This window comes from Diabrotica undecimpunctata, chromosome 8, assembly GCF_040954645.1.
Source record: "Diabrotica undecimpunctata isolate CICGRU chromosome 8, icDiaUnde3, whole genome shotgun sequence".
Lineage (NCBI taxonomy): Eukaryota > Metazoa > Arthropoda > Insecta > Coleoptera > Chrysomelidae > Diabrotica > Diabrotica undecimpunctata.
Window position 1 is genome coordinate 16,337,548 of NC_092810.1, and position 13,983 is coordinate 16,351,530.

A 13,983-nucleotide genomic window follows, 5' to 3' on the forward strand; every position below is an offset into this window, starting at 1 on the left:
CGTGGTTGATACGTTGGACGACATTTCATACAGGAATTTATGCAACCGAAATTTTCAAAGTTTTTAATAATTGATCGTACTGTTTTCTCTGTCGGAAATGGGCGATTTTCAAAAGCAGCAATAAATAACTGTATTATTTCTACAATAGAATGGTTCCCATAATACCATTTCACCATTTGAATCTTTTCTTCTCGAATACGCTTGGCATGTTAATTATTTGTTTTCAACCTTTTACTACCACAGCTAAAATCAAATAGATAGACCATAAACCTGCTGTACAGATAAGCACCGCCTATTCTTTTGAGGAGAAATCATGCACTCGTAGAGGGGGTACACCGTTTATACTATCTGTCTGTCTACTGAAGTGCGTTATTTATCTAGTTCACGCTGTTGTTACATATCAATTTCTCAATTCAGTGTTCTTTGTTAATTAATCAAGTAATGATATAATCGTTTTAAAAAAATAACAGTTACATGATTACTTCATGTAAGTATTGTTGGGGCAATATTAATTTTCATTATACAATGAACTGTAGTGGATTTAAATATTATGTTACACTCATGTATCTGACTAATATTTTAGAAGGAATGATGTAACAGAAATTTTGAAACACTGTTTAAAAATTAGACTCGCTACTCCAACATGCGTGGATTGTGTCTCACTCGTATTCAAACAATTAAGTGTTATCTTTGTTCCACATACTGAATACTGTAGTTGAAAACTTGCCATTTCGGTATATGAGAGACTAACTGGGCACGAAAAAGCGGACACTATAGATGAACTTCGGCCAGACCATGGAATTGGGGTATACACATTGTAAAAATGGCGTGCAAAATTGTGCTATGGCATGCTGAGCGAGCCATACAGTCTGTAGTCAAACCCCGAGATATGAGTGGGAACACAAAGTGTATCAATACTCATACGCTTATGAAACGCACCTGGCGGATCATAAGGGCCTTCACATTTTACTCTTTTTCGTGTCTTCAGTGAAATGTATTTAATCTTTCCTCTCAGCCTCTTTTGACTAACTCTTGTTACTTCCGACGCCAAAGAGCTATTAGGTTTCCGAGCTAAACACTGTAGGAAGCCAACGAAAAACTACCTAGAGCCTAACTTTCCCAAGAACTGTATAAGACTGTACCTCGAAACTCCATGTCAACTATCTTTTCCTCTGACAACATTTACTCCGACAACAAATAAAAATGCTAAATCCTAAACAAACTCCTGACTATAATTTGATTACAGGAGAATTACTTCAGAAGCTACCGAGAAAAGCAGTGATGTTATTAACAATAATATACAACACTACGTCTTCGCTACTTTCCAATACAATGAAAATTTGCTCAAGTTACTATGATTCCGAAACCGGGTAAGCCCACAATACAAGCAAATTCACATCGCCCTATAAGCCTACTCCCAATAATGTCGAAAGTATTAGAAAGGCTACTATAACATTAAATCGAGCAAGTTGTTCCCATAAACGAAATTATACCAATTCGGATTTAGACGTGAACACTCAACCATCCAACAATGCCACAGAATAGTAAATATAATTAAAACAATGCTCGAAGAAAAAAAGTTTTGTGCTGGAGTGTTTCTAGACATACAACAGGGATTTGATAGAGTATGGCATAAAAGTCTCCTCTACAAACTGAAATTACACCTAACCAACTATACTTTATACTAAAATCGTATCATACTGACCGTTACTTCCAAGTCAAATTTGAGACAGCTACTCAAATTACCACATTATACAACCTGGCATACCTCAGGTTAGCGTTCTGGGCCCATTTCTGTATCTGATATTTACAGCAGGCGTTCCAACCAGCAATGATACCTTCTTAGCTACTTTTGCCGATGACACGGGAATCTTGGCAGTGAATATCGACCCTAATATTGCCGAAAGATGATTGAAGAGAGTATGGCCAGAAGACCTACCGCAATAATACTTGGAGAAACGTCACTGGACAGTACCTAACTCACGTTAATTTACTTACAGACTATTTACTAATTACTCTGTGTTTAGAGTAGATTGTAAACATGCAATGTGACAATAAAAAAGAAGAATATACGAACCAGGAAAGGTTCACAACACCATAAAAGAAATGAAGCGGGTAAATGTAAGTATCCTTGGAATAAGTAAAATGAGATGGCCAGGGCCTGGCAAAGTAACTATAGATGATCACATTGTATACCATTCAGGAGAAGACAGTTCAAAACATAAAAACGGCGTAGCAATAATGGTGACGATGGAAACAGATAAAGATGTACAAAACGTCGTCTTATTCTCAGACAGGATACTAATGTTACAAATAAAAACGAGAACAATAAACGTGAATGTACTACAAGCATATGTACCCACACAAGATTTTGAAAACAGATGATTTAGAAAAAATATTAGCATCTACAAAGAAACACGAGCTCAATATTGTCATGGGAGATTTTTATACGAAGATTGGCGAATGAGAGCACGAAGATATCATAGGAAAATATGGTGTGGGAATACGAAATAAAAGAGGATATATGTTGGCATCTTTTTGTGTAGGAAAGCAGCTAATAATAACAAACACAATTTCCAAATCCCCAAAGCGTCGCCTTAACACCTGGAGATCACCAGCAGATACACACACCGTGAACCGGTGGTTCACAACCAAATAGACTTAAAACGATTACAAATCTTCAAAACATTTTGCGGTACAGCCGGACCCTCAACAGTGAAAAGACGTTAAAAGTAAATGAAACTAGCTCCGTAAAAGGATATAGAAACCCTTATCTTACATGAAAATCATGGATAATTTTGATATTTTAATGACACTAGGTCAATATTATAAGATTTAACATGAAGGGAACCATTAGTGCCTTAGAAAAATAACATAGTAGGGTTGCAAGAGCTATGCAGTTCTCTCGTGCATATTTTAAAGTAATATTGACTGTTCATTTAATTCAGCCTGAACTTAAAACTGATATAACAACCTTATAAATGATGGAAAATGATCATGAATGTATTATGGTAACAAAAAACATGCATGAATTAGTAAATACAATATTAACATAGGCTACAACATATATAAAGACATAAATCAAGCAGTTAAAATTAAATGCTACTGTGCAATTAATGGTATAAAGTCAGATAACTTGTTTTTTTTTTCATTATTCCTATTGCTAAATGAAACGGCGATATTAATATGTATACAGAAAAATTATTAGAATATCCATATAATAATTGTCAATTATTGAACATTTAAGATAAAATTTAGACGATTTAGACCACATCATAACTAGACCATACTGGTAGCTTGTACTCTAGTGCATCAGAGAATTTGTTTAGGTCTAACAGTGAAGGAAGAGCTGAACATCATCGGAATATACAGCCGAGAAAATAAAAAGCCTCAAACGATAAGGGAAACATTTTATGGCGAATTACAAGTAATAGACCAATTCATAGGGAAGATGATAATACTGGGGGATTTTAGCGGTCGAATAGGCAACCCAGTAACACCCCTGAGTCAAGCAAAAACATAACAAAAATGTTCAAAACAAAAATGGAGAACTGATGATTAACGAACAACGAAATACCAACACAAATACGAGGTTTGTCTTCTTAGTTCTGCATATAGCCGCTTAGAGGGCGCCATCAATAAAAGCTTCCGACAGAAATCTAACCACAATCTTTTGTTGACATAAATCGAGAGTTTCCTAGCGATAAAAGTAGTCATAGATTTTCAAGCAGTAATTATTTACAATTTCGGGATAAGATTATCCCAACAGCAATGTCTAGCTGAAATGGTTTCTGTGTTTGAGGATGCAGCATCACACCAGTCAACTATTTCCCGCTATTTACGATTACAGTATTTGCGAATTTCAACGACGAATCCAGGCCGGGTCCACCCAAAACAGCAGTCCCACAGCAAAACATTGATGCAGTTCATCAGCTAATTAAGGATAATCGCCGTTTAACAAACCAGTAGATAGACGCATCTTTGGGCATTTCAAAGACCTCGATCCAAAAGATCCTATATGAAGAACTGGGTGTTCTTCGAAGTTGGTTTCCCGTTGGATCCGTCATTTGCAAGAAGAGCCAAAAAGCGGTTCGCGTCAATTGGTGTCGAAAAACATTGGAACGGTTCAACAAAGGAAGCTCAAAAAACGTTTATAGCATTGTTAGTGGCGATGAATCTGCAGAAAGCCTTTTTACAATATAGAACACCACAGACATACAACTATTATAAATAAATCCGAAATAAAAAGAGTACCTTAGACAGAAAAATAAAAAGGGAACACTGGCAGAACTTTTCAAAACAGATGGAACACAACTTCTTAGGAACATAAAGAGAAATATGGAGAATGATCAGAGGACAAAGAAAAGAGATGAACGAATTAATAAAAAAGAGACACGTCCAGAAGGTAACATGGGCAGACTACTTTCGATCCCTATTTGCTAAAGGTAGCGATAATGAACCACCACCACCAAAAATGATGACAAACAAAGAAATAAACAGTGAGGAAGTAGAAAAGATGCATTAAGGAAATTAAAAAATAGGAAACACCAGGAGATGATGGAATACCGAATGAACTCCTACAGTACAGAGGACTCGATCTGACCAAACAATTACTAAAACTAATCCAAAAATAATCATAAGAAACGGGGAACAAATCAGACCCAGAGAACTACAGACAAATTAACTTATTAAACAAAACACTAAACTTAACAACCAAAGATAATCATAACACTAGCAGAAGAACAAGGTTTTAGATCGGGAAGATCATGCACTGACGCTATATTTATGAGGAAAGTACAAGAGAAATCTCTAGAATACAACAATATTTACGTTTCGTGGACCAGAAGAAGGCATTTGATAGGGTCAAATTAAAGGACGTTATTCACTTATTGTAATACATTCTATAGTCTGTCCCACCTTGACTTTACAGTACAGGTTCTTATGACCAACAGTGATGCCAAATTTTATCAGAAACAGGTTTGAAGCAAATATACTTTTTTCTATAGGATAACTATAAATAACTTAGGAATTAATATTATGATAATATACACTCAGGTGCAAAAAAATCGATCCATGGGTATTATTTGCTGAAAAAAGAAAACGTTTGAAGATATTAGTTTTAAATCAGGTATATATGTAAAAGTATATGTTAGATTAAAATAATTTTTACAGATTATCCAAAAAATCATTTATTTAGAAAGACATACGCCAAAACTCAAAAATTCAAGAATACTCAAAACTTTCTGAAATTAAGAAAAACATTGATAATAAATCAATATCTAGTGTTTCCCCGTTGAGCCCCTATAACAGCCTGTACACGTCTAGGCATTGAGGTAATTAACCTCTGGATATCAAATTGATCCAATTGGTCCCATATTTCTTGAAGAGCCGCTGTAAGTTCAGCCAAGTTGTTTGGACGGGGTACTCGTGCTCGAAGACGTCTTCCCATCATATCCCATAGATGTTCTATGGGATTGAGATCGGGACTGCAAGCTGGCCAGTTCATAAGGACAATTCCCACCTCCTCTATATATTGCTTGACGATTCTAGCACGGTGAGGACGCGTGTTGTCGTCCATAAAAATAAAATTAGGTCCAATGAAAGGAGCAAAAGGTACCACATGCTGATCTAAAATACTTGTTATGTATCTTGCAGCAGTCATAGAACCTCTATCTACAATAACTAAATCAGTATAGGCTTCTGAACTGATACCGGCCCAACCATAAAGGAGCCCCCCCGATAACTTATTCTTTCCGCAATATTACATTGAAAATATCGCTCTGCGTGTTTTCTCCAAACCCTTTCTCGGCCGTCTGGTGACCTTAGACAAAATCTGGACTCAGCTGAGAACAATACATTGCTCCAATCTGCATCACTCCAGTTTTCATGTTCTGTTGCAAAAGCAAGGCGAGCTCTGCGATGTTCTATGGATAGTATTGGAGATAGGGCTGGCCTTCTGGATAATAAATTACCTTCTACAAGTCTTCCACGAACTGTCCATCTGCTTACATCCACATTTCTCATTTCGCTCAGACGATTTGCCAGTTTAACTGAAGTTAGATGCCGATTTCTCAAACATGATGAGACCAGAAATCGATCATCTCTTTCGGATGTTACCCTTCTACGACCTGATCCTGGTCTTCTTGTGAAGTTACCGGTGTCGCTAAAACGCCGAACTGCTCTTTGAACCGAAGATCGACTAACACCCAACATTTCAGCTGCATAATATTGGCTACGACCATCTTGAACTAAAGTCACCGCCCTTGCAGCATCTGTCGGAGTTTGAGACATTTAGGAAGGATAATTAAATAAAAATATACTTAACACGTTTTGAAAATAAAATCACTACACTAGTATGGTTGTTGAATTAAAAACAACATTCAATAAATATCTACTTGCTTCAGACCCTTTTTGATAAAAACCTGAAATACCAATTGGTTTTAAGAAATATAAAAAGCAATATTAAAAATATTATTTTATTTCTCGTATACGAGGGTACACCTAAATTTACATACGTAATTTAATGTCTCTTAAATTATACAACTTCAAATAAATAAGAAATAAGGAATGGATCGATTTTTTTGCACCTGAGTGTATATATACGAACACAGTTTGGATTCAGGGATGCGTTAGGTACAAGAGAAGCCTTGTTCGCGGTTCAGGTATTATTTCAAAGGTGCAGAGACGTCAACTGCGATATTTATGTATGCTGTATGGACTACCAGAAAGCTTTCGACAGAGTCAAGCACGATAAGCTCATGGATATACCTATAAAGGCAACTGATCTGGATAACAAAGACCTTCGAGTAATCAAGAACATATACTACAACCAATCAGCAACCATTCGGGTGAAAGACATACTAACAGAAGTTGCAATAAAGAGAGGAGTACGACAGGGCTGCATACTCTCTCCCCTATTATTTAACGTCTATTCGTAACACGTCATGAGCCAGGTCTTAGAGCATATCGAAGAGGGTATTCTCATAAATGGTGAGCGCCTGAATAACATCAGATATGCAGACGACACCATCCTCTTTGCAGACAGTTTAGAAGGTTTACAGACACTAGTAACGCAATTGTGGAGAATCAGTCAAGAATACGGGCTTGGATTTAACATCAAGAAAACAAAGTATATGGTCATCAGTAAGAAGCATATTCCACCTAATCAATTACTGGTAGATCAGCAACAAATACTCCAAGTGCCCTGTTACTACTATTTAGGAACCACCATAAACGACCAATGGAACCACTCAGTTGAGATAAAACAAAGAATTGAAAAAGCCAGGTCAGCATTTATCCGAATGAGCAAGATATTTAAGAGCCTCTACCTATCCTTAAAAACGAAAATCTGTTTATTGAGATGCTACGTGTTTACAGTGCTGCTCTATGGGGTTGAATCATGGACACTAACCGAGGCATTCGTGGGAAAACTCGAGGCGTTTGAGATGTGGCGTTATAGACGGATACTGAGGATCTCCTGGGTGGACCGAATAACAAAAATTGAGGTTCTACGTTGGATGGATAAAACATGTGAAATTATATCCACAGTGAAACAACGCAAGCTAGAATATCTTGGACATATATTGCGAAACGATCATAGATACAACCTGCTGCAACTTAAAAAATACCAAAATCTTAGGAATAACCATTTTAAATGTACTGTTTAAAATAGAACTTGCTAAGCTCAACTCACTCACCTGCATGTTGCTTTTTCTTCCTTTTTACAGCTGCACTAACGAGAGCGGTCAAATCATCGTCGGAACATTTGCTTCTAATTGCGTCTCTTAAGGACACTTCGGTGTTTCCGAAAAGGCAAACTTTCAAGTTTCCATCTGCTGTTATTCTAAGTCTATTGCAGGATCCGCAAAAATGTTCACTCATAGACGTGATAAATCCTACTTGTCCTTGGAAACCGGGAACTTTCCATGCCTGAAAATAAAAAATTATATAAAACAAAGAGTAACTTTTGGGTGTGTTATATTGGTATTCATAAGTTTAAGGATGTTTTTCTGATATCAAGAGCGGTCTTATTAGTCCAAAATAAAAACGAAAATTTTGGAAAAGTGGCTATTTATTTCACAACATAGTTTACTTTTAGCTCGATACACTTTACTGAGCGATGCTCAAACTTCTTTAACCCGTCTTAAAAATACGTCTGCCCAAGTTCTGCAAAGTAGGCCTCTGTGAGTGTGAAAAACCTCTTCCTTCAACTGAAATTTCTGCCTGACGAGTGACTTTTTCAAGTTTACAAACTTGAATGTGTTAACCTATAAAGGGTTTATCAGAAAATTTAAAAAGCATAGGAAATAAGTAGTAACATCACAACAACATTCAAAACAACTAAGACACTGAGATCGATTCTGTCCAAAACCAAACCTAACAACACACAAGAGATTTCAAAGAACTCATCCAAAGAATACCCTGTGAATGCAACAATTTTTATGTAGGAAAAACTGCAAGACCACTAAGTGTCAGGATAAACAAACATGGAACATACATCAAAAACAGGGACTTCAACAAATCACAGTAGGCAAACATACCTGGGACAACGAGCACAGAATATAATGGAAAGCTGCTTCAATAGTCATAAAAGAAACAGACATGTTCCAGTGGAAATTGAAGCATCAAATAACAAATATAAAATGTAATTTTCATTACAGTTAATTGTGGCTCAATGCCACATAAACATAACATGTATCTTTATTTTAATTGCTATTTATCAAGATACTTGCAATCATATACTTAATTAGGAAATATAAGTAATGACGTTGCAGATGTGATACAGCTTTACTTACTTTTGATGTGTCATTAGGTCCATTAGCAAGCGGGGAAAAATCAGACCATTTCCTGCATATCCTACTAACCATATCTTTGTAAGAAATCATTTTGTCTACTTCCCATTTATTTCCTGAAAATGGCATGTATTCTATAAACCTAACGTCGACATTCTTGTCTTTGGTGAGTTCCACAAAATCCAAAATTTCATCATCATTGAAATCTAAAAATTTAAACATAACAGTACTTAATCATAAATGAAATAAATATTAACTGAAGAATAAATATTTAAAATTATCTGCATCATCTGCCAAAGTTGCTATATTCCATTCTTTTTTTACAAACACGAAATTGGAAGAACTGAATATACATGATTTAGGATATGTGGGAACATTTTATATCAGTAACAGTGTATGTCACCTCATTAGAAAAGAGTAACAACAGGTTGCACTGAAAGAATTAAAAAAATTCAACTGTGTCAATCATTTAATTGTCCAATTTAATTTAAGAAAAGAAAATTTAGAACTCAAGGGAAAAGTGAATTTACTGTGAAGCGGGTGTGAATAGATAGATAAACAATGATGCTACTAACTTTATTCTATGAAGGGTCCTATGAAGGATAAAGAACTTATTATGAGGAATAAGAATACATTATGAGAAATGAAGTATTGCACTGAAAATGATTTTACACAAGCTGAAGTTGTGTGTGTGTGTGTTTGTTTTTAGATTAATGATCTTGGTTTAGACCAATTGGCCAGTAAGCTGAAGTTAAAGAATAAAAAAGTTGAAAATATGGACGAATACCAGTATGTTATTAAAGATGGTAATATTAGTGCCTTGATCATATTCTGTTAACACGAAGAAAAGAATTATAAGTTTTATATTACTTGTATATTTTTCTTCAAGCATACAACGATTATTAAGATACTTCGACAGTTGTAGTTATAGTTTACAGATTGAGTAATAATTTTTGGATTCTTCCACACATAGTACTGTTAAACTGAATTAAAAAGATACTAATTGACAAATACTTCTTTATAACGATATACAAACTTACTTTTCATGACTACACAGTTAACTTTGACAGGATTATAACCAAGTTGTAAAGCAAGATCAATGCCCATCATCACTCTTTGCCATCCCTTTCTACGAGCCATAACCTCATATCGCTCTGGTTTGAGGGTGTCTAAACTGATGTTTAAGATGTCAAGTCCAGCTTTTTGTAAGGCTACCAACTGTTTTGTTAATACTAACCCGTTGGTAGTCATAGCAACCACTTCTAGGCCTTCGAGTTTTTTTAGATTATCTAAAAAGAAAAACATATTAAAAGGACATTTATTTTTAAACCTCCCAAATATTATGAAAAACTAAATTAAGTATTACAGGAGCAGACTATACAACAGCTGTAAGAAAACAGTTCTATATCAGTTATTAGTTAATCTGTTATTTCTCGTTTTTTTCAAAATGGCAAGTAAAAATTTTCAGTTTTATTTTCTCTGATATCACTTTTAATGCTGAATCTGAATCATTTTTTCTGTGTGACCGTTTGTTTAGCTACACTAATTCCTGAATAGACATGCACAAAATTAAAGGATATACATTCGGAAGTGAAAGCTTGTATTAGAGATAAGTTTGAGAAAATGAATTTTGTTAATTGGGGAAAATTTCATCTTCTCATCAACAACATAATGTACAACTTTATGATAGTTTGATTATAAAAATCTCCTGATAAACAGAACTCTTTTTGTGTCATTGACAACTAACTAAAATCATTACTCTATCAGTGTTGTTAGTACTCTTTATTTGTCATTGGCAACTAACTAACGACCATCACTTTATCAGTATTGTTTAATAAACTCTGAAAAATTCTCATTTAAATTGAAAGAATGAAAAGTTGAAACAAGAGCTTAATATTATAGCTATATATCTAAAAGAAAATTATAGGAAATAGTTATAATGATCTCCCAAATGTACAGTATAAGATCAGAAGCTGTAACTTTCTTAGTTGAATATATGAGAAATGGGCCACTATCTATATGACATTGATGAATTCCTAAAGAATGAGTCTGTTTTAGGCTTAAAACCTAGAAGCAAAAAGTTCCTTTAGGTGGGAGTTAAATATCTAGGAAAATGATCAATTGAAATCACTCAACCATAACATGTCAGAAAGGTAAGCTAAAACGCTGAGATCCGAAGCCTAGACAATCCAAATAACTATTCAAAACAATAAGAAATATACCAAATTGATCACTGTCCTTTGGAATGCAATCTCAAAAAAATATTATTGTCCTTTTCTAATTTAAAGATAAAAAAATCAGAACTTAATATTATATGACAGAGAAGCACTGTTCTTCAAAGGCTAAAATTACTATGTGACTGTAAATTGTCTGAACTGCACATTCTAATCTAGTAAAGTTCATTAAACACTTACAGATTATGTCCCTTAGATCCTTCCTAATAGTAGGCTCTCCCCCAGTTAACCTTATTTTATTAACTCCTTCTCTAACAAAAAGATCAGCTACTTTTAATACCTCATCTGTAGTCAGCAGCTTAGATTTTTCTGAAAGTTTTACACCTTCTGCCGGCATACAGTACTGACCTAGAAAAGAAACTTTATTAATAAAAGAATTAGTGAACATAACACCCTCTATAAAAAGTGGTTTATATTAATTTACACAGCAATTGCATTAAAATAAATTGTGGTATACAATAAAATTGATATTATATTATGTCAATCATGTTAGCATTGATGGCAGAGTACAGTCGGTACTTATTTATAAGCAACAAGTTCAAATCTAACAGAACCTAGAGCACTGTATTTTAAAATTATTAAGAACATCTGCAATTTTCTTTGTTAATACATATTTGCAGCTGTCGGGTATAGTGAAGATAATTATCATGAGGTGACAGCATCAAGAAAAAATTAAATGGAAAGGCATTTTAAAATATTCCAAATTAACTTTCATACATTAAAAGTTCTGAACTTTTTATGCAATATAATACAATTTTTATGCTTATTCATCATTTGCTTAATATAAAACGTTTGAACACTGCAGTTTATAATGCCACTTTTCATAGAGTTATTTAAAATAATATTTAGATACTGTACATCTTAAATTGCACTTTTCTGTTAAAGAAATTCTAAGATAGGTGTGGTTCCTCCCAAAAAGATCAGTAAGTGTTTCTGCTTTAACATTTTCCTAAAAAAAAGAGAAATATTAGTAATAAATAAAACCGGTTAGAGTTAAACAAACCTTTGTGGCAGCTGCTGATACTTCTGTAGAAAATCGTTTCCTTCCTATTTCATTAAAAATCCTAAGATATAATCTCTGCATGTCTGTAACAATTGATGAAGCTAAAGAATTATAAATGAGTTTAGGTTAATCACTAGTGATATCATTCGAAAACCTGTATTATATTCGCAGTTAAGCTTTTTGAGCTATGATTACTATTTTTATCTCTAGATAGTATTATCGTTACAAAAAAGTAAGATAATACACTTCATTTCATAAAAACCAGTTTGAAAAGAAAAAAGACTTTTTAACAATAAAACTTTAACAGCAGGAGCTTTTAATTATTTATAAAATAAATAAGAGCTGTAAAAAAATACAGAAATTATCAATGACATTGACATCAATTTGTAAACAATTCATTGAACCCGAACCACAGACATGGGACAAATTTGATTTCTCATTTGCCAAGGTTAAAAAGTCGCTGTCAAATAAATTTTTTGACGTCATAAAAAGACAACCAGAATATAGCGGTAAATGTCAAGCATGGAACAAAATATTTGGGTTTGGCAGTGTTGCCATATCGTTATAATCAATCGGGAAACGGCATGCGATAATTAAACATGAAAAACAAACATAAATTGCTAAAATAATGAGAGTGGGCAAACACAATGCACAATTTAAACTAAGTAACAGTAATAAAACAGTACAATTAACGTACATTCCAAATTCACAGAATAAATAACAATTGTTTATTCTGAGACAAAATGATGAGGGAAGTCAAATTTATCGATTTCTTATAATTAACTGCAACTATTCTCGAAAGAAACAAATATTTACACGTTTTAGTTTTAATGTAAAAAAATACAAAATTCATAAAATAATATTAAAATATACTTTTTAAAAGCTTTTTCTATTTCTGTTTGAAGCATACAACATATACATTATAAAAGCATGGCAACACTGTTAAACTCAATTATTTTGTTCCATGGTCGACATCACTGGTAAACTTTTTTATATAATAATAAATTTTTATATGCTTTATTATATAATTTGTATAACTATAAAGAAGATAATAAGAGGTATAATACTAATAAGTATTTTTGTGTGATTGAAATTGTTGAAGTTCAGATTTTCAATTACCAGAAAATGCCTGACGTTAACTATCAGTATGAAAGTTACCATCTTGTTAATGTGGTAACACTGGTCGGACTTTCGGCACCCTTTCGGCTTTCGGTCCGAACTTTGTATGGTCACGTGACAGTGACATGATGTATGATGTTGTCAATTTTAAGGAGACCGGTGATTGCAAGTACTACAAGATTTTATTCAACTTTAAGCAAAAATATGGAAAAGCACGGTGTTGTGCCCGATGTTATCGACGTTGCTCCCGAACAAGAAGTTGAAGTTTCGTATCCCAGTGGTGTAAAAGTAGATTCTGGTAATGAATTAACTCCAACACAAGTTAAAGATATACCGACAGTAAAATGGCCGGCAGATAAAGATTCCCTTTACACACTTTGCATGACCGATCCGGATGCCCCAAGTCGAAAAGAACCCAAGTTCCGCGAATGGCACCATTGGCTCGTTGGAAATATTCCAGGAGGAGATGTCTCACAAGGAGAAGTTCTTTCTGAATATGTTGGATCTGGACCACCACCAAATACAGGACTTCATAGATACGTTTTCTTGGTGTACAAACAAAATGGTAAATTGAAGTTTGACGAACCAAGATTGACCAACAAATCCGGAGATAATAGAGGTGGATTTTCTATTAGAAAATTTGCAGCTAAATATAATCTTGGGCAACCTGTTGCTGGTAATTTGTATCAAGCTGAGTATGACGATTATGTTCCAATTTTGTACAAGCAATTGGGTGGTTGAATTGTGATATCCTGTTATTTAAAATGATTAGTATGTAAGAAATATGATTTCATTTAATAAAACTTTATTGATTTTTGAAAATTGGTTATTATTG

At 34.1% G+C, this 13,983-nt stretch overlaps 2 protein-coding genes across 2 annotated transcripts in view; one reads left to right on the top strand and one right to left on the bottom strand.

Annotated features, from left to right (window-relative positions):
* Mocs1 (Molybdenum cofactor synthesis 1) overlaps nucleotides 1-12,428 on the bottom strand; it is a 35,162-nt gene extending 22,734 nt beyond the window's left edge. The window contains exons 1-6 of the mRNA XM_072539726.1: nucleotides 12,030-12,428; nucleotides 11,885-11,975; nucleotides 11,207-11,374; nucleotides 9,833-10,081; nucleotides 8,796-8,998; nucleotides 7,698-7,929 (exon numbers count right to left, since the gene is read on the bottom strand). Of these exons, the coding sequence (XP_072395827.1) occupies nucleotides 7,698-7,929; nucleotides 8,796-8,998; nucleotides 9,833-10,081; nucleotides 11,207-11,374; nucleotides 11,885-11,975; nucleotides 12,030-12,110 (1,024 nt within the window). The 5' untranslated portion in view covers nucleotides 12,111-12,428. The remainder of the gene's footprint in view (nucleotides 1-7,697; nucleotides 7,930-8,795; nucleotides 8,999-9,832; nucleotides 10,082-11,206; nucleotides 11,375-11,884; nucleotides 11,976-12,029) is intronic.
* Nucleotides 12,429-13,257: 829 nt separating this feature from the next.
* On the top strand, nucleotides 13,258-13,970 carry LOC140447212 (protein D2-like). The gene has a single exon (XM_072539727.1). The coding sequence runs from the start codon at nucleotides 13,281-13,283 to the stop codon at nucleotides 13,887-13,889; it is 609 nt and encodes a 202-aa protein (XP_072395828.1). The 5' UTR covers nucleotides 13,258-13,280; the 3' UTR covers nucleotides 13,890-13,970.
* Nucleotides 13,971-13,983: the final 13 nt, after the last annotated feature.